This window comes from Zosterops lateralis (assembly GCF_965231275.1).
Source record: "Zosterops lateralis genome assembly, chromosome: Z".
NCBI lineage: Eukaryota > Metazoa > Chordata > Aves > Passeriformes > Zosteropidae > Zosterops > Zosterops lateralis.
The window spans coordinates 52655284-52674953 of NC_139800.1; the positions used below are offsets into that span (position 1 = coordinate 52655284).

Genomic DNA, 19670 nt, shown 5'->3' on the forward strand with positions numbered 1-19670 from the left:
TACTAACCTTGAATAAATTATTTTGATAATTTGACAGTTAGAACATGCAGTCCTTCATTCTTCAAATTCCAGGGTTTTGTAACAAAGGTTCAGAGAAATCTCTGACAAAAATTTATTGCTTCCTGAACTGAGATGGGAAAAGAGTGATGATGTTACTGGATCAGAAAAAAAAAAAAATCCTACCTTTTATTCTAAGAATAATTGCATGATATTAAAATACCTGGTGCCTCATTGCTTCTTTTTCTGTAGGTTCCTTATCTGATTTTATATGTTGATGATTCTCAAAACCCTTTGGACCCAAGAGGGATGTAGCATGCCTAACATTTCCAAAAGCTTTTTCCTAGATTAACTTACACAGGATCAAACAATCACATAACCAGTTTATTCATTTCAGCACGTAACTGTACTTCTTACTGTATGCATATATTTTGTCCACAGATTGTCCATCTTTGCAAGGATCTATACCACATCTTCGGGCCTCTTCTACTGATTTAAAGCCAGGGTCAAAAGTGAGCCTTTCCTGTGACCCAGGATTCCAGATAGTGGGAAACTCTGTTCAACACTGCCTTAACCTGGGACAGTGGACACGGCCTTTTCCCCGATGTGAAAGTGAGTTGTCTCAGTGGGTTGGCAGGATTAGGAAACTCTTGTGTTTATTTGGATCCTGGCACTATTCATGGCCAGGTTTTTTTGCAGCTATCACACATTTGAATCCATCCATGCTACAGCGCCATGTTACATATATGCTTAAAACCAAACTCTTGTTTTGCTGAGCAGAAACTGTATCATGATCAGGTTCTTATATGTTTTTCAGTCAGTTTCTATCACTCATGAGAAATTAATCCATTTGGATCAGCAATCTGGTACTTTCCTCCCCAGTGGCATCAGGAGTGTAGAAGAAGCACAAGAAATGCTAGAATATCTCTGTGATTTTTTAGATGTCACTGAGAATCTCTGGTTTGAAGTAGAAACCTTGACTTGAGTAAGTTGTGAACTAATTTCTTTAAAAGCAGCAGATATTTCTGTTAGGATTTGGAAGGGCTCCAAGATTTACAAGATTTCTTCAAAGAAACTGAGGTGTACACATTCAGGCTGCCAAGTTTATTTTGATTCTATAATTCCTGCTCCTGCTTTCTCCTTTCCTTTTGTCCTCCTCTGTTGTGACTGCACATAATACTGCAGTTGCTTGTGTTGGAGCTGATTACATTTTTCATTTCAGCAGAATAGTAAATTAGCTCCAGAAGCTGATATTGCATAATCCTAGAATTTGTATGTAGTTTGGAGAAAATAATCTGATTTATTAAAAATGCCCTTAAAATAGTTTCATCTAGATTTTAATGTCTTCCTCTTTATTCAGTTAATTGTAGCAAAAGTCCACAGTCCATCTCATCTTCTGTGTAAAGAACAGCATGCCCATGAGGATTTACCCAAAAGCAAGTCCTGCTGGGCAGAAGGGAAGTTCACTGGCAGAGACAGCTTTCACTTTCTTGGTGTGTGATCATTTACAAACCACCAGAATCCCATTAGCATTTCTGATTTTTCTGCATTGGGCCAAGCAGTTGTACCTGCTGAGCACAGAACTGAGACAGAACAGGGCTGACCTGCCACAATGAGGCTTAGTGGAGGAAGGCCAGATTCGCCCACTGGCCTTTACTTTCAAGGTACCTGTTCCATGAGTACCTGATGAATGAAAGTTACTTGAAGATACCTATTTCCCTATTTCCTGCATAATGAACTACAGGTTTATACTAGTGGCATAGGCCTGAAAAAGCCCTGACTAAATCAGGCTCAGTGTAATCAGTGTCTTCACCCACCAGGATCCTTTTCCTCTTCCTGGTGGCAAATACCCCCAAAACCACAGATGCCTGAGAGCCTATCTTTGTTACAGGCTCTCCAGCTCTATTCCTTCACAGCAAGTATTTGGCTTCCATTACTATAGGCTTTAAATTCTTGCGGTGTGATCCTTGCACACAGCTAAGGGACTAGAACTTGCTATAACCCATGCAGCCACAAAGATGAGCTGTGTAGTTGTTGGAATAAGTTCAAAACTTTTTGATTGAGATAAGGATGCCCAAAAGTAACTCTGCTAGAATAAATGAAAACCTTTGGCAGGCAGGTACCGGTATGCCTTCTGCTGGCACAACTGGGATCAGATGGGCGTATTTACTAAAGTCAATCTAAGAGATGCCCAGGGTTGTATGTGAGTTAAGTTCCAATCTCTCCATCATTCATGCACTCCCTCATCTCAGGCCAGTACTGTAACTCTTAGCAGTCTCTGTTGGCTACTTTTGCAGTGCTGAGTTTGCTTTACAACAAAGGGTAATAACAACCTCCAGCAAGGCAAACTCAGTTTTCCTTTTTCTTTAAAATTCACCAAGGATCATTTATCAGAAATGTTCTGTGACTGAAGTGCTCAGATCTCAGCCACAGATGTCTCCTCCAAAGCTAGCAAAATTTTCTTAGCAGGAGCTGGAGAGTCCTGCCAAGACTCTTATTGAGAAATGCCCACAAAAACAAGACCCTCCACTGGACCTGGAATCAATTAGCTAGTTCAGAAAAGGACTGGGCCCTCTTGCTGATGTGATTGTACAGCTGCAGGGACAAAATACGTGGCAGTGGCTCTCGTGGAATTATTCTGAAGATGATCTGCGTTTGCTCTGCTATTGCCTATGCCTTCTTTTTACCCATGTCACAGGAATCAGCTGCGGAGTGCCTCCAACTTTAGAAAATGGATTTTATTCAGCTGAGGACTTTTTTGCTGGCAGTACTGTTACCTATCACTGTAACAGCGGCTACTATTTGTTGGGTGACTCCAGGATGCTCTGCCTGGACAATGGAAGCTGGAACAGCATTTCACCATCTTGCCTTGGTAAGATGTGTTATACATTTGTCTGCATGCACCGACAATCTTACACTTCTCCTGTGCCCTTAAGTTTGAGTTGACATTCATTCTGAAGTTGTGGAGGCTAACCACAGTCCCAGTCATAATCCAAAATACTCACTTTTCTGAAATACTATGCTCAGCTTTATGTGAAACCAAAACTACATTCTGTCACCTTTTTCTGTCCATCCACTTATATGCACCACATCCTGCATCTATCAAAAATATATATGAAATTATATAGGCCTGCATTCTACTCCCAGCCTTTCTCCTTCAATGCTCTGCAATCCTTGCATTCTGTGCTTTTGACCTGTGCATTTTGTTGTTCTCCAGAATGCTGTCAGTGTCCCATACTCTCTGACTGGGTTCTTTTAGATATTTCACACATTGTAGTACTTAATATCAGATGTACTCACCTGAAGACAGCATATGCTGCACAGGATTTCCAATCAAGCAGAGTGATGCAAAATGTACTGCATAGCACAATATAAAAAAGCTCAAGTTACTCAACAAAATACAGCAATTGTAATACACAGTTTTGGCACAATTCCAGTGTGTTTCCCATTATCAAGCTCTATGATACGTTTACGATCATGACTTTGCACATTCCCGTAGCTGGGAATGAATGTGTGGGTTAAGGTCAGCTCAAGCCCATTGGTAGCTGTCTGACATTTATGCGTCATATTGACCATGTATTCATATCCACTCCTCCATGCTGGTCTGGCTAACTCAGGAAGACATCACACTCTTTACTGAGCTCAAGGAGAAGCATTTACATTGAGTCGATCCACTCAACTGCTAATTGACGTTTGCCTAAAAGAAAGGCCACCTTACTATCTCCTTAGTCCCTAAGCTTAATAGGCAGATCACCTCTGCCAGAGTTCTCAGAGCCTTTTTTCCATTGTGGGGGTTTTTAGGTGAATCACACAAGCCTTCCGGCAAGCAGCATTGAGAGGGCTGGGAGTGCACTTGTGGACACAGCTCATACAGTTGCCACTCTGTAACTTACTTGCTGGTTAGCCAGGTCAGATGTGCCAGGTGCAGTGACACAAGCTGAAAGATGTGACAGGCTGGCACTGTACTGTGTGCAGAGGACTAGGTGTCACTGGTCTTGCAGGCCCATGTCTCCAGCATATCCTGCTGGAATCCACTAGCTAGCTGTACTTGGATCGCTGCTAGTCTGGTTGTACTGGATCTTAGCCATGCCTCAAATGGGGGTTGCACAGCAAAATACTGGCAAGATTTTTGTTTGATTTGACTCCTAATTCTTTGTAGGTATAGCACATAGGTTTTTTTCAATCAAGACAAGCAAAAAAAAGGTCAAAAGTCTTTTAGTTCTATCAACATTCACTTTGGAGTAGGATCCATCTGGTTTCATGGCATCCTGTCCAGCAGCAGTCCTTCAGAAACTACAAACATCATCACAGGTGCTTCAAGGCTGTCCAAATAGTTCACCTTCTATGCAGTAGGTCTAGTCACAATGGTCAGAAGGAAAAAGCCTGTGCCCCACCTTCCAGCTTGCTCTCATAAAGCAGAGTAATGGGAAAATGAAAACAAGAGTGGATTTGGCACCCTGACCCACCATTTACCTTTCTGACTCATGCTTCAGGGAGGTGCCAACAAAATCTGGTACACCCATTCCCTGAAGCATTCCTTTTGTTCTGTTAGGGTCTGATTCACAGTGCACTTCAACCCCATTGGAACTCTCTTGCCTAACAAGGCATTACAGAAGAAGGAGTCATTCCAGTTCTGCTGTGGTAGCACTTGGCATTCTCCTGGTACTTGTGTAATTGGCAACTGTTTCAGTATTAATGTACAGCTATCATGCTGCACATCAGAAAGAAACTCCTTTTCTTTTCGATGTGTTGTCTTTTCATGCTGATAAGACTCATCCAGCAGTGAAAAATAAACCCTCCATTTCACTAAATTGTCTCGCTTTTTTAACCAGTGCTTTTTTTACTGGAAATGGACAGAGAACCCAAACTGTGTGTCTGCATGGTATACCTAGATCAACGGGTGTCCCATAGGAGGGCATTTCAATGAAGAATTGTTGTACCTCTCTCTAACAAGCACATTTATAGAGAATAATCTCTGAGAATAATCCCTAGTGCCAGCACTTTTCAATTAAATACTTTGAAATTGACTCTTTGCAATTTCAACTCATTATTTTCATACCAAGGACATTTCCTTACTATCAAGATTAAAAGACTTTATGAGGTATCCCGGAGTGAGGGATTATATATATATATATATATTTATCTGCACAGTACCAAACTACATGGATCATAAATTATCATTTGGGATTTCTAGGTGCTACTGTCATGTAAATAGTTAATTATAATAACTAACACATTTTGAAATTATTTTAACTTTTCTGGCAACTGCAGGCTCTTCATGGGCCTAGTCTAATTCTCTTCATCAAAGATGGAGCTCTAATATTTTCAGAGTATTTCCACTCTTGACTAAGTTTTCCTGTCTTATAAGTAGAAAGGTTGAGATATAGAGGATTTCCCCAGCAAGAGTTTAATGCAAAAATCCTTCCTCAGAGTGTCTCCCCAGACTAGTAGTAACAATAGTTACAATATCTGTTCTTTTGCAGTTTGGAAACCAGGTACTTTATATGGAAGTAGTGACTGAAGGTTAATAAGATTTATCTCTGATTTTCTTAGTCTGTGCAATACTGTTGAGTAAATTATAATTAAAATTATATTAAAAATTTACAGTGAGTTATAAATATTTGTTTAAATATGAAGTATTTTTACCAGTGGATCAACAATGTGACTGCAGTAAGTGATTTTTAATTATACTCCTTAAAGTAATTCCTCTGACAGTAAGACAGAAATTCAAAGCAAGTGCTTACTACAAATAACACACAAGAGATGTGGGGTTTGTGGATTTGTTTTGTTTTTTGCAGATGTTGATGAATGCGCTGTTGGATCAGACTGCGATGAGCACGCGTCTTGTTTCAACACAAATGGATCTTACATTTGCACTTGCATCCCGCCTTACACAGGAGATGGTAAAAAATGTGCAGGTATGGGAAAGAAAAACATCCAGCTAGCCTTTCCAAGATTCTGTATAGGCCAGTATCCTGCCTTCCAGCTGAAAGACAATAATTGATATCTAGGACAGGCATGCTTTCATCTCCAGGTCAGTTTAGTCTGGATGAGGCTGTGATAAAGCTTTTTGATTCTTGAAAAGTCACCTCTCCATATGGATTCAACTTCATTGGGATGCTGCTCCCAGACGTACACACATGCAAAAATCTTATTGCACACAGAGCACAAGACCTGGGAAGGCCACAGTGTTTCACTTCTCAGACCAGAGCTGTGCAGTGAAGAAATATTTTAAAAGAGACTCCTGAGTACAGCTAGAGCTTCCTGTGGAAACACTAAACAAGGTAACTTCAGATGAAGATTACAAGACAGTGGCATAGGTTAGGATAAAAGGTAGCTGGATAGTTTTTATGTTCAGTGATGGACATGCTGGAATGGGCTTTCCCGCACAGAGAGAGAAATGACTGTAAGATGTGTTTGCTTGTGACAATTAATATAAACTCGGTTAGAGGGCTCTTCCATGTCAAGATTAGCTTATTTGCATGAGTCTTCAGTGTCTGTCACTTATGTATAAAACAGAAAAGGCTGTAAACTACTTATGAGTGTTTTCCTTGTACTTTGCCTTCCTACTCTCGGCAAAATCCCAAGGATATCTCCTGCAACTTGTTCATAAAACTTGACATGTAATTATATTATTCATTGTTTCCCTTTTCCTCCTCAGAACCTGTGAAATGCCGTAATCCAGGAAATCCAGAGCATGGCCATTTATATGGGGATACTTACAGTGTTGGCAGTCAAGTAACATTCTCCTGCAAAGAAGGGTTCCAGCTGACAGGAGCAATGAAACTTACTTGCATGGAGTCTGGAGAATGGAGCCACCCAATTCCCTATTGTGAAGGTGTGTTTCCTGGGGAGAATGCATGCTGAAATGTGGCTTTAATATTAGAGAGATGGAAGGGGCAAAGTAATAGTGAAGAGCCTTTAGAGACCATGGCAGCTTATGAAACCCTGTCCTAGCAGATCTGGATCTCAGTGTTGAAGCCTTTGTTTTCTTAAGACATAAGCACTGTTGTCATATTTGAAGTGGTACTCTCTGTCTCTCAGATTCTCCAGTGCGTCAGAGGTATAGACTCAGTCTAATGCAATCGTTAGAAGTGTTTTTCTAGTTCTAATTCTTCTCCACCCAGCCTTTCATTTTCAAGGAATCAATGACTTAAAGACCATTAACTTTGTCTTGATGGATATAAAGCAACCAGAAAGGACAGGCTGATGCATGTACATAGTCATGGTGTAATAGCAGAAAATGCTTCTTTAGAAAACCAGAACAAATGAGGTGAAGCAACAGGTAAAGTGAACAGTTGACTAAGACTGACTAAGCAAAAAAACAATTACTTTGTCCATAGAGAGAGGTAGATATGGAGTCATCTTGATAGTCAAGCATGTTTTTGTAGAGCAGTTAAAACTACCTACTTCCAGTTAATTCAGTTTCTCAGTAAAGTGAATTCAGATAAAAAGTCCTAAATGTCATTTACAGATTAGTCAAGAACTCAATGTTACCTAGGGCTTTATACTTCTTCTAATCTTTTTAGAGAAAACAAAGCAAATCCTAATTTTCTGTTCATTTTTGTTTATGTTATATCAACCTCTCTTGTATTCCTGTCTTTTTAAAGCTATATCCTGTGGTGCTCCAGTTATTCCAGAGAACAGTGCCATTTTTGGCTCAAATTTTACATACCATAATAAGGTGGTGTACAGGTAGGAATTCAGTATGTTTGAAGTGCTGTATTAATAACTGATTGACAATCTGGCAGCAAATAAGAGTATGGCTGAATTGAGAGATTGGTTGAAATTAGGGAGAGGAGCAAGATGGGATTAAAATAATGGAAAGACATTTGGTTATAGAGTGACTGTTCATTAGCAGAGCTAAATGTTTACTCCACTACTACTTCTCTAGTCTCCAAAAAGAAAGATGGTTTATGCAGGTGTGGATGATGAGAAAAAAGGGATGGCTGATTATATTGTGCCTGAAAGGCTCTGTGTTTGATAGTACTTCTTTTCTTCTAATGCAGATGCAATGATGGATACAACTTAGTGGGTGAAAAGGAAATTCTGTGCCTTGCTAGTGGCATTTGGAATCATGCTCCTCCCTCCTGTGAAATCGTGATGTGTCCTAGACCACAGAATATCAGCAATGGAAAGTACACACTCAGTGGCATAACCTACCTTTCCTCTGTATCATACACCTGTGACAGTGGATATAGGTAAATGGACAAATGTGCCTGAACCAAATGCAGGTGGCATGCTTGTTAGGAGGTCTGACTTATATCTGAAAGAGACAAAGCTGGGATTATTGTTCAGAATGATAAAATACTAAAACAGAATTGAAAAATACTTCTTTGTACCTTAAGGGTGCTTTCTGTGTTTTATCCTGAACTGTTTAGAAAAGTCACTCATGATTTGCTATATGCATGTGTAATGCTTTTGTTTTACCATCAAAATTATAAAATTATTTTGAATATTCAGAAAAATAATTTTCATTATTTCTGAAAGTTCTTGTTTGTCTTTAAAGATTATTATACCTCTACAACTGTAGTTCATACTCAATATTATTTTTGCTATTACTTTACAACACTTTTGTGAAGGAACTTTCTGGAAGTTACTTATTTACTCCTTGAACTCTTTGTACTAGTAACTTACTCTAAAGTTTTGTTCTGTTTTACATTTGTAAGCAATTATACCAAAAACACATTTTTAACATGCTGCGATTAAAAACTAACACATTAATCCTGTTTCCAAAGATGTAGCTATACATGGAGGTTTCTGCCTCCCCTGATATCTGCTTGTACCTCTGGCAGATATACTCTGGCATAAGTGGTCCCATATGAATCTGTTTAGGGATTTTTTTTTCCTACATTTTCCTGCTGCAATCATTTCCTTGTCCAGATGCAGGCAGATTGGTGAGGTGTGTTAATTTAGTGAATGTTTTAATTGCGTTAGTACAAATGGATACCTCAGCTGTAGTTCAGTGTATAGATTCAGTCATAGATTCACATTGTGGGCTTATCTATACCCCACTAAACCAGACAATGCTTTTACCAATACTACTGAGTTTTTTTACTGTGGACTTTGGACATATAAGCAGCAAATACCATGTTGGTTTTGACTCTTTGTCTTTACCTGTCTACTGTATCTTGGTGAGAGAGATCCTCTCTCCTCTGGTTACCACTTCAGAGGAAGCCCTCTCAAACAGTATCCATCTTATGCATTATTTCTGGACCCAGTCTCTTCCTTCAAGCACCTCTTAGGTGTTTTTAGTCCTAAACATATTGCCACAGGCAAAGCCCTACTTCCCTGACAAGGGCCCGTGCCAAGTTTGTAAAAGCATTACAAGTCAGTGTTCTTTTCCATTAACTTATTTCAATCAGCTAAACATAGGGGTCTAATACCATTTGAGACCAAATTGTAGGGAATCAGACACTCCTGTTCCTGGGCTCTCAGATATGAAGTAGGCCCTACAGGGAACCCACAGGCAGCTGACAGAGGTGCTGGAGACAAGTGGTTTCACCCAGGGGGTGAACACTCAGGTTGCACACTCTGTTGAGACATCAGAGTCATGAACCCTCTGAACCAATCCTGTTTCCTCAGCTAAGGAAACCAAAAAATGCCATTGACTACAAATGTGTGTGACCATTCACTCAAGGAAAATCCTTTACCTCCTGGAGGAACTGAATGCCTTTTTGTGAACAAACTTGAACTGGAGCATTTCCTTCAGTGTTCTTGGTGAAGATAGTGTTTTAAGTCCTTGAGTGAATCAGGTCTCAGGCAGAGGCCTGGTTGCAAGTCTCAAGACTGGCATGTTGTTGATGGCATACAAGTAAATTTTTAAAGCTGAAACAAATATTTATTTATTTTGTGCTCAAAGATGGACAAAGCTACAGCAGAAATTGTGTGTGTCTGCACAGAGCATCGAGACTCCACATTAAATCCACCATCAAAGCTTGTTCTTCAAAGGGATGTGGTCTTCACTTTTTTAATAGCATCAGAGTGTTTTTCCATGAATAAAGGGTGAGATTCTAGCCTCTACTGCAGTCAGTGAGAAAGACTCATTAGTTTCACTGGGGTCAGAAAGCAAAGCAGTTCTTTCATTCTTTGTCCCTTACATGGAATGAAATGGCAGCCTTAATAATGATCTTTGTGTCTCAGCCTTCAGGGACCTTCTGTGCTTGTCTGTGCATCTTCAGGGAACTGGAACAGCACACCACCAGCTTGCAATATTGTGTCTTGTGGATCCCCTCCTGCCATCCAAGATGCAGTCATCAATGGAGATAACTTTACTTTTGGAAACACGGTCTCTTATACCTGTAGGGAAGGGTATGTAGATTAGCATTACTGGATTAATATTCAGGTTGAGTAAAACTGGTGCACTGTCTCACAAGTCCTTTATATCTGCACACTAATTCATTCTTACTAGTTCTGTCTTAGCTTTTTGGAAGTTAAATGCAATGGAGATTTTTTTTGTGGCTATGGGGTTAGTGTAAGACACAGACATTTCTTAAAGTAGTTTCAGTTTTACATTTCCTGAATACACTCAGGAAGAGAAGAATAGAGAAGAATCAGAGGAAATGGTAGCAAAATTCAATAGGAAACCCTTTTCCTTGGAATTACTACAGAAACAGTACTTCTGTGTTAAACTCAAGGCTCTGATCATAAGGAAATTCTTTATATCTCATCAGGGTGTAAGAATGCTTTTGGTGCAGTTTAACAATTGTTTTGGTGTTCTAAATTCTATTTTCTTAAAATTAAGACTCTATGTTTATTGAGATGTATTATTTTAAATTTATTTTTATCTACTCTGTGTAGAGAATTTTTCAGACCCTATTTTATCAAAGAGGAGGCTCAGTTTTTGATGGTGTCAGACATGAAAGTATAATGCTGGACTCTGATCCTGCAAGAACCTTTGCACATGGTAATCTTTACAACCTGTAAGCAGTTCCATAAAATTTCTCAGAACTGTTTTGTCTAAAAGGCAGAGTGGGTAGGCAAAGTTTATGCCAGTTTAGGTCCAAAGTGGCTGGAGGATTTTCTGCTCTTTCTTGTTGTAAAAAGGTAAATTGACAAACCAGTATTTTTCTAAATAAACGGGTTTTGTAATGTTATTTGAATATATAATTGAAGCAAAGCATCCTTATTATGTTTTCTAGACTGTGTTATGATTTTAAAAGCTGCTTCTCTTTCCTGTGCAAGCATTTTAAATGGGATAGGATAGCAGCATTTAAAGATTGTCACAGCTGTCTGTCTGTGACAGTGGATCATAATAAACATTGGCACATAATAGGCTTTTTCTGGGGTCCAGTCATGAGGCCTTGGAAACAAATCCTGCAAACTAGACAGAGCAGTTTTACAGAGGTTGCTTCAGAATCTGAACAGCCTGCAGTTGGAAAGTCACTGGGGACTTTGCAGTAGTTGTTGTTTCTTTGCTTTTTATGAGAGCACACCACAGAGAAAAAGAAAATTAAGAGAACAGTCAAAGGTACTGTGAGTACACTACTGCCTGTTGCATATTTAAGCAGCAAGGGTTAAGTGGGATGATGAGCAGCACAGATGAATGCTTGTCCCTGCACCCCAGAGATAGACTGGAGAACTACAGCTACTAAGAGTATTTATGTGGTACAATTTTATTGTAAACCATCTTGTTGGGTTTTTTCCAGTCAACATTAATTTTTTATTGGCTTTCTAATATTTTTTAACAGTTTTAACAATTTTTAGGTAAGAAGTTATTTTAAAATTGCTATATGCATTCTTGGTAAGAGCATCTCTGAGTAACTCACTAAGAGGTTTCACTTTGCTTGCAAGTTTGAAAATAAATTGATAGGACTAATTCATAAACCCAAAAGCCTTTCTTGGCTTTTCATCTCCTTGTTTTCCAATTAGTTTTGCTAAACAGAAATAGTTTCTGAGTGGGATCATGTCCTTGAGGATTGCATGGAACATCACAGCACAATACCAGGTTCATTGTAGTAGTTTGAGCCAAAATAGAAGTTCAGAAATGGTAATTGGATGGACAGATGAGAGAGAGGTAATATGCACAAGGTGTACTAGGATGCCCACGATTGTGATACCTCACCCATGTAGTCTTTAAGATTTTCCTTTTGAAGTGGATCATAGCTTTTTTGAAGGATCTTGTTCTTCTGGGGTTCTAGCAAACCAGCTCATACTGCAAGGGCTTCAGGAAACCTTAGGTAGAGTTTGACAATGTTTGTCTTTTTGACTTCCTATGTGGTTTCCTTATCCACAGTTACACATTAGTCGGCCCTGAGACCATAGAGTGCTTAGCCAGCGGCAAGTGGAGTGTGAGCCACCAGCAGTGCCTGGCAGTATCCTGTGATGAACCACCCCATGTGGAAAATGCATCACCAGAGAGTGGCCACCGCCTCTTTGGTGATATAGCTTATTACTTCTGCTTGGATGGTTATAGCCTGGCTGATAACTCTCAGCTTGTTTGCAATGCAGAAGGGATATGGGTGCCTCCAGAGGGCAGGGACATGCCCCACTGTATAGCTGATTTCTGTGAAAAGCCATCCACCGTCTCATACAGCATCCTGGAGTCCATTAGTAAAGCCAAGTTTGCAGCTGGCTCTGTTGTGAGCTTCAAGTGCATGGAAGGCTTTGTTCTGAACACCTCAGCCAAGATTGAATGCCTTCGAGGGGGCCAGTGGAATCCTTCTCCTCTGAGCATCCAGTGCATCCCGGTTCGCTGCGGAGAGCCTCCCCACATTAGCAATGGCTATGCTAGCGGGTCCAATTACAGCTTTGGAGCAGTGGTGGCTTACAGCTGCAACAAGGGGTTCTACATCAAGGGAGAGAAGAAGCGGACCTGTGAGGCCACTGGCAACTGGAGTGGCAGTTTGCCCACGTGCCACCCAGTGTCCTGTGGAGAACCGCCGCAGCTTGAGAATGGCTTTATTAAGGTACAGAATGAGTTTTCTCATCTGCCTGGTACCATGGCAAACTGAATATGTCTTCACAACTGTTGCTGTTGGGGTTTTCTTTCTTCTGTTTTGCTCTTCCAGTAAAATTGAGGAAGTACATGACTGGATAGAATAAGGAAAGGGAAAAGCAGGTGGATTTGCAGCAAAATCATATCTGAAAAGCATGAATACTTCCATGGGATTTCCTGTCATAAAGTAGGTTGTTAGTTAGGAGACTCAAGATGCCGTATGACATTCAGTTGATTTCTTTAATGTCTTATTCTTCATTTGTTTGGTTCTTGGGTAGCTTTCAAGTGCCTTCTGGAGATGTTTGAAGTACTGACACCAGTTCATGAGCCTTGCTCTTTTCACTGCTATGAAAAAAAAAAATCTGATATGCAATAGATAAATCACCTAGGGATAATTTTTCTTCTTTTGATGTAAGCAAACATTTCTTTACTGAAGTCAGAATTTCCCTTTCTTATCAAATTAAATTACAATGTGTTTTGCTTTGGTGCACAAGGATAATATTGTGGTAAGGAAGATAAAAAACACTATTATGAAGATTTAACATTGAATTTTTGAAGGATTTTTCTTCCGAACATTCCTCTTCCTTCCTTAATTCCAGGGATTTAAGATACCAGGATACCAGATACCAGGGAATTTGCATTTGCTAAATTTGGAGGGTAGAGTTTTGACATTCCAGTTCCTACATGAGTTTCCAGCAGTAATAGCAACAATTTCTGTTCAGACTCCCGCACAGATGCATCTTCTGATTAATGCATATTACTCTTCTTTGTCTTCCTTAGGTAGGATCACTCCTTCATATATTCCTTACAGTTGGAGAAAATTTTTAATACTTCAGTCAAAGCCCAGACTGCAACTTTGAGGTGCTCCTCAGCTGCCTGCTCAAGGCCCTGCATATGTGGCATTTATAAATGTCTCCTAGTAGCAGTAGATTTGAGGGCTCCAACCTTAGATACACCTAGAAGCTAAAGAATTGTGACAATAGGCCGTTTGATGGCTGCTTCCCTTGATCCATTTCTTTTCCATCTTTCTTTCCATGCTTATTTTGGTCTCATGGGTCAGGAAGGGAGAAAGCAGAGGTGTTCTTTTCCAGCTTTTACCTTTTAAGCCTTGAATTTTCTGTTTTCTTTTGGAAGTGGTCTCAGATTTCCTGAAAACAAAGTGCATCATTTGAGGCAAGATATTTTGTGCCGGTTACCTGCCTTTATTCCTTTTGCGACAGCCTTTACTACTGTCAAGGATTCAGCTAGAAGCTAGACCAGGAGAACACAAAAAATTAAATCAGTCTCCTATGGCGCAAATCATGCATCTTCATTTCAAACATGTCTCTGTCTTAACTGTTTTCCAGGACACCACTGGACACTTCTTTGAAAATCAGGCAAATTATCAGTGTGACTCTGGTTACCAGATGGTTGGGAGCCCAGTGTTTATCTGCCAAGCAAATCGGCAGTGGTCCAGTGAATCACCTCCTTACTGTGCTCCCCTCAGCTGTGGAAAACCACCATCCATCCAGCATGGCTACTCTAAGGGAGAAACTTTTGAGATGGGCTCGAAAGTTGAGTTCTTCTGTGATGAAGGCTATGAACTGATTGGAGATGTTTTGTGGACATGTCAAAAGTCTGGGAAATGGAGCAAAAAGCAAAGTCCCAAATGTGTGCCAACAAAATGTCCAGAACCACCCCTGGCAGAAAATCAGCTGGTCTTGAGAGAAGTGTCTTCTGAAGTCGGTGTTGTACAGTTCTCCTGCAAGGAGGGTTATGTTTTGCATGGCTCCTCTGTATTGAAATGCTTGCCCTCCCAGCAGTGGAATGATTCCTTTCCCTTTTGCAAGGTAGTACAGTGTTCTGCACCTCCCTATATCCCCTTTGGGGACCCCTTGACTTCATCCCTTCATTATGGCAGCACTGTGAAATACATCTGCGTGGATGGGTTTCTGCTAAAGGGCGAGTCCACCATCAGATGCCAGGTTGATGGCTCATGGAGCTTGCCTTTGCCAGAATGTATTCCCGTGGAGTGTCCTCAACCAGAAGAAATTCAGAATGGCATAGTTGATGTCCAGGGTCTCACCTTCCTTAGCACAGCCCTCTACACATGTAAACCAGGTTTTGAACTGCTAGGGAACACAACTGTCCTCTGTGGAGAGGATGGACAGTGGCTTGGGGGAAGGCCAGTTTGCAAACCCATTCAATGCCTAAGGCCTAAGAAGATTCTCAATGGCAAATATTCTTTCACAAACTTCCATTATGGGCAGACAGTTAGGTATTTCTGTGACAGAGGTTTCCAGCTCCAAGGAGAGGAAACACTGAGATGCCTAGAAACAGGAGAGTGGAGTACAGAGGCTCCCTCTTGCAAGGCCATAAATTGCCAGCCCCCTCAACCCATTGAGAATGGCTTTGTGGAGGGTGCGGACTACAGCTATGGGGCCATGGTCATTTACAGCTGTGTGCCAGGCTTCCAGCTGTCTGGCCTTGCCATGCAGACTTGTGAAGAATTGGGGTGGTCCAGCTCTACACCAACCTGCCTTCCAACAGACTGTGGCCTGCCTCCCCACATTGACTTTGGAGAGTACGTGCAGTTGAGACATGGGGAAAGACGTTCTGACCAAGAGGGTGTCACAGAGAATCCCTCCCTCTCGCATATCTTGCTGGCTGACAACATGAAAGACTTCAAAAGTTCCTTAAAGGAGGACAGTGCAATGCAGCTCACCACTTTCTTATTTGGAACTGTCATTTTGTACAGATGTTACTCTGGCTACGAGCTGCTGGGAAACCCTGTCCTAGCTTGCCAAGAAGATGGGGCTTGGAATGGCACTGCCCCTGCCTGTGTTTCGATAGAGTGCACCTTGCCAAGCCCTCCAGAGAACGGATTTCTGCACGTCACAGAGAACACGCTGGGTAGTGCAGTGCGGTACACCTGCAGGCCAGGGTTCACACTGGTTGGCTCTGACACACGGCTCTGTTTGCCAAGTCGGCAGTGGAGCCACTCTGCTCCTTATTGCAAACCAGTAATGTGCAATCCACCCACCCAGCTTTTGAATGGGAAGATAAGAGGGGAAAACTATACACATGGGAGTGTTGTCTACTATGAGTGTGATCCTGGTTACCAGCTAAATGGCCCTGCAGAGAGGAGATGTCAAGAGAGCCAGAAATGGGATGGCAGTGAGCCAATCTGCATTCCTGTTTCCTGCAGCCCACCACCAGTTTTGGAGAACGGTCAGGTAACTGGAGAAGACTACACATTCCAGAGGCATACAGAGTACAGCTGCAACAAAGGTTTCCTGTTAGATGGGGACAGGAGTAGAGTCTGTCTTGCAAATGGAAGCTGGAGTGGAATCACTCCAGTTTGCAAAGCTGTGACCTGCCCTGTGCCGCTGCCTCTTCCCAATGGGAGAACTATTGGCTCAGATTTCAGCTTTACTAAAGAAGTGCACTATCACTGCAATGATGGTTATAGCCTGCAAGGAGCATCTACACGCACCTGTCAGAGTGATGGTACCTGGGACCCAGAAGCTCCACACTGTGAACCAGTTGTTTGTGGACCCCCTGAAGACATCTCCCACGGCTTTCTGAATGGCTCAGCCTTTACGTATGGGGAATTTGTCCACTATATATGCTTTCCTGGTTATCAGCTGCATGGCAATCCCTTACGGCAATGCCTGTCCAATGGCTCCTGGAGTGGAAGCCTTCCATCTTGCCTACCCTGTCTATGTCCTACACCACAGATTCAAAATGGGGTCATTCTGGGTACAGATTTCAGCTGCGGGATAAGTGTGCAGTTTCAATGCCTGGAGGGTTTTAAACTGCTGGGGCCTTCTGAAGTCACCTGTGAGGCAGCTGGCAAATGGAGTTCTGGGTTTCCTCACTGCGGACAGATTCCCTGTGGTGCTCCACCCATCATTCCCAACACATTTATCAATGGGAGCAGCTCTAAAGATGAGAACACGATCATCTATAGCTGCTTGACAGGTTTTGTCATGAAGGGGGGTCCAGAACTGACTTGTGTGGAGACTGGTGTGTGGAAGAAGCCCTACCCAAGCTGTGAACTCTTAAGCTGCGGCCCACCACCATCTATCCCAAATGCAGAGGTTCTTGGGAACACTTACACCTATGGAAGTAAGATCCAGTACAGGTAAGGATGATGCTGCTATTCTGTTTTCATAAAAAGTCTCTGAAGGCGTGAAGATAGAAGATTACATACCCACAGTTAGTGCAAGTATCTACATACTCAGATTGACAAAGCCCATATTGCCATGCACTTTATAAAGTATTATTTGGAGCACCCATGAAAACTCCAGAAAGGCATTTCAGCCTGTTAGGCTGACACCTCCACTGACTAGTGCAAACCAGTTGAATTGTTCTTGGTAAAGCACCACTGAGCCAGCCTTACGTGTCTAAGCAAATGGTCTGTGGTCAGGCTAAGACTTGGGTTGAAAGTGAGATCATCTTTAGAATTGCTTGGTGCTCACACCCTCTCTTTACTTCACCAAAGGCCCTCCTTTCAGGGAGTGGGCAGTGTAGGAACTGCACTAAAACTTCCAGTACCCTCTGAGTACTAAAGCCACCAACCCATTTTCCATTGTGATGCTGCAGCAGCATGAAACAACTGGAAATTAAGCCTGACACTCTTGCAACACAATGAATTCAGTCCATACTTTATATTTCTTAGACAGGCTTACCTTGACATAATAGAGAAATTTCAAGATGTACTTTTTAACAACTAATGCTGAAAAATTACTGTCCTGACTTTTTAATTTATGGGTTGGCTCATTCCTAGCTGTGTCTCTGTGGTCAGGTCTTCATGCTGTGTTGCAGATGTCTGGAAGGCTACACAATGGCAACAGAAGTGGATGTATGCACTTGCCAAGAAGATGGACAATGGTCCCCTCAAAGTATTTCCTGTTGCCCCAGAAAGTGTCCCCTACCAGGAAATATCAGTAATGTAATCGTGCTTGGGAACAACTTCACTGTGAACACAAGCATCACTTTGTCGTGTGTAGAAGGCTACACTCTGGTGGGAGCAAGCACATCTACGTGCAAGGTATAATTTTATTAGCACTGTTTTATTCTGCTGACCTTCTCAATTTCAGGAGTCCTTCTCATACCTTCCTTACCTTTTGGCCCTTAACTGACTACAACAAAAAAATTCAAAGCATATTCTGCAAAATAATGTTTCAGCAAAAAATGTTTCCCAATAAGAACAATTATTTGTTTTCTATGTATAGACTTTCAGAACTAGAAATTTTTTATTTCTTCTTCTATCAAAAGCTGAGGCTGTCCTTTAGAAAAGCATTCATTTTATCACATGCTAGGCATTAAATCATGTCTGAGATTTAAAAAAGTTGTGTCCGAGATTTCTAATGTATTTTGAGGATTGCATGCAGAGCTTTTTCTCCAGAATAACAGGCAGCAGACATTTTAATCCACTGTACACTTGTAGAAACTTGAATCCTCTGAGCATTAAAGAACAAACATCTTCATCAATTCCACTCATAACCTCCTGTCACATTAGCTGTGGACAGCCTCACCTTAAGTTTGTAAGTAGACTTTTAAAGTCACTAGGCATGCTCTTATGAGAAGAAGAGCATGTGTGCATTTGCAGAGTAAATCTTTCTTATTAAATGTTTTCCCCTTATTTTGCTGTTTCAAATATCTGTGGAAGTACCAGTAGTTGTCTTTGACAACTTGTCTTTGACAAGTGTTTCTGCAGGTATCAGGCTTCCCTTAGTGAGTCAGAGAAGGCTGCTGAAGCACTTAGTCATGGTGCTAGACATTCGACCAGGAGAGAAATACAAAACATGAAACCAGGCAGATGAAGTTTTCATTCTTCTGATGTGTTCCCTGAGTGATTAGGTGACCTTGCACTAGTGCACTTGCTTTTCCAAGCCTCTTTTCCCCATTTTACTTTTTGTTCCTTCTGTCTTTTAAGTCTTAAGCTAAGTGTTTCTGCCAAAGACAAACTCCAGTCTATGTTAACATCTTAAAAATTTTACTTAAATTACCAAGTTTGATAAAGGATTGAACAAATAATATTATATCTGTGCACCCTCAGCAACTGGATGCTTCTACTGTGATTTTTCTTTTTCAATTAGATGTGAATTGCAGATATAAACCAGTGCTTTTACATTTCTAATTACATTTATTTTTCAGGAAAATGGTGTTTGGGTGCCACCATTTTCTGATGACATCTGCAGTCCTGTGTCCTGTGGAACTCCAGAGTCTCCAGAGCATGGATTTGTGGTTGGCACTAAATACAATTACAAAGATGTGTCTCTTTATAAATGCGACTCTGGCTATGAAATACAAGTAAGCAAGCTCAAATCTCCAACACTCTAAACTTGTAGTTTTCATTTTCAGTTCCTGTGCAATTGCTGTGGACTGTCTCATTCATATTGATGCCATGGAAATTGGGGTCTGCTGGTTTTGTTATTGTCTGTAGAGAGTTCATGGTATGTTTGGGGCAGCCTTTGAATGGCTTAAGGGTTGAAGCAAATTTAAGAATCCTGGTCAGAGGTATATGTCCAGCAGGTGTCTTGCAGTATTTGACTTTTCTTAACTGAAACCCTCTGCAAATACAACATTACACCTGCTTGAGAGCATAAGTCGTGGAAGAGTTAATTTCTCAGGTATCACTCCCTTGACCTGGTTCTTGAGCCAGAGTTAGATTGTGGGTCTTTTCTTCCATTTCGTAGTGTCCCAAGCATTATGTCTCTGTGCCGAGAGCTGTGCCTTCCAGACTTAA

General features: G+C 41.2%; 1 protein-coding gene across 1 annotated transcript in view; it reads left to right on the plus strand.

The window, feature by feature from the left end:
- The window catches only part of SVEP1 (sushi, von Willebrand factor type A, EGF and pentraxin domain containing 1), a gene marked incomplete at its 5' end in the record, with an annotated part of 121224 nt that overhangs the window by 79531 nt on the left and 22023 nt on the right, over positions 1–19670 (plus strand). The window contains 11 exons of the mRNA XM_083883392.1: positions 439–609; positions 2696–2869; positions 5796–5915; positions 6659–6835; positions 7608–7692; positions 8007–8198; positions 10141–10308; positions 12233–12905; positions 14281–17060; positions 17744–17969; positions 19079–19234. Coding sequence (XP_083739518.1) covers positions 439–609; positions 2696–2869; positions 5796–5915; positions 6659–6835; positions 7608–7692; positions 8007–8198; positions 10141–10308; positions 12233–12905; positions 14281–17060; positions 17744–17969; positions 19079–19234 — 4922 coding nt within the window. The remainder of the gene's footprint in view (positions 1–438; positions 610–2695; positions 2870–5795; positions 5916–6658; positions 6836–7607; positions 7693–8006; positions 8199–10140; positions 10309–12232; positions 12906–14280; positions 17061–17743; positions 17970–19078; positions 19235–19670) is intronic.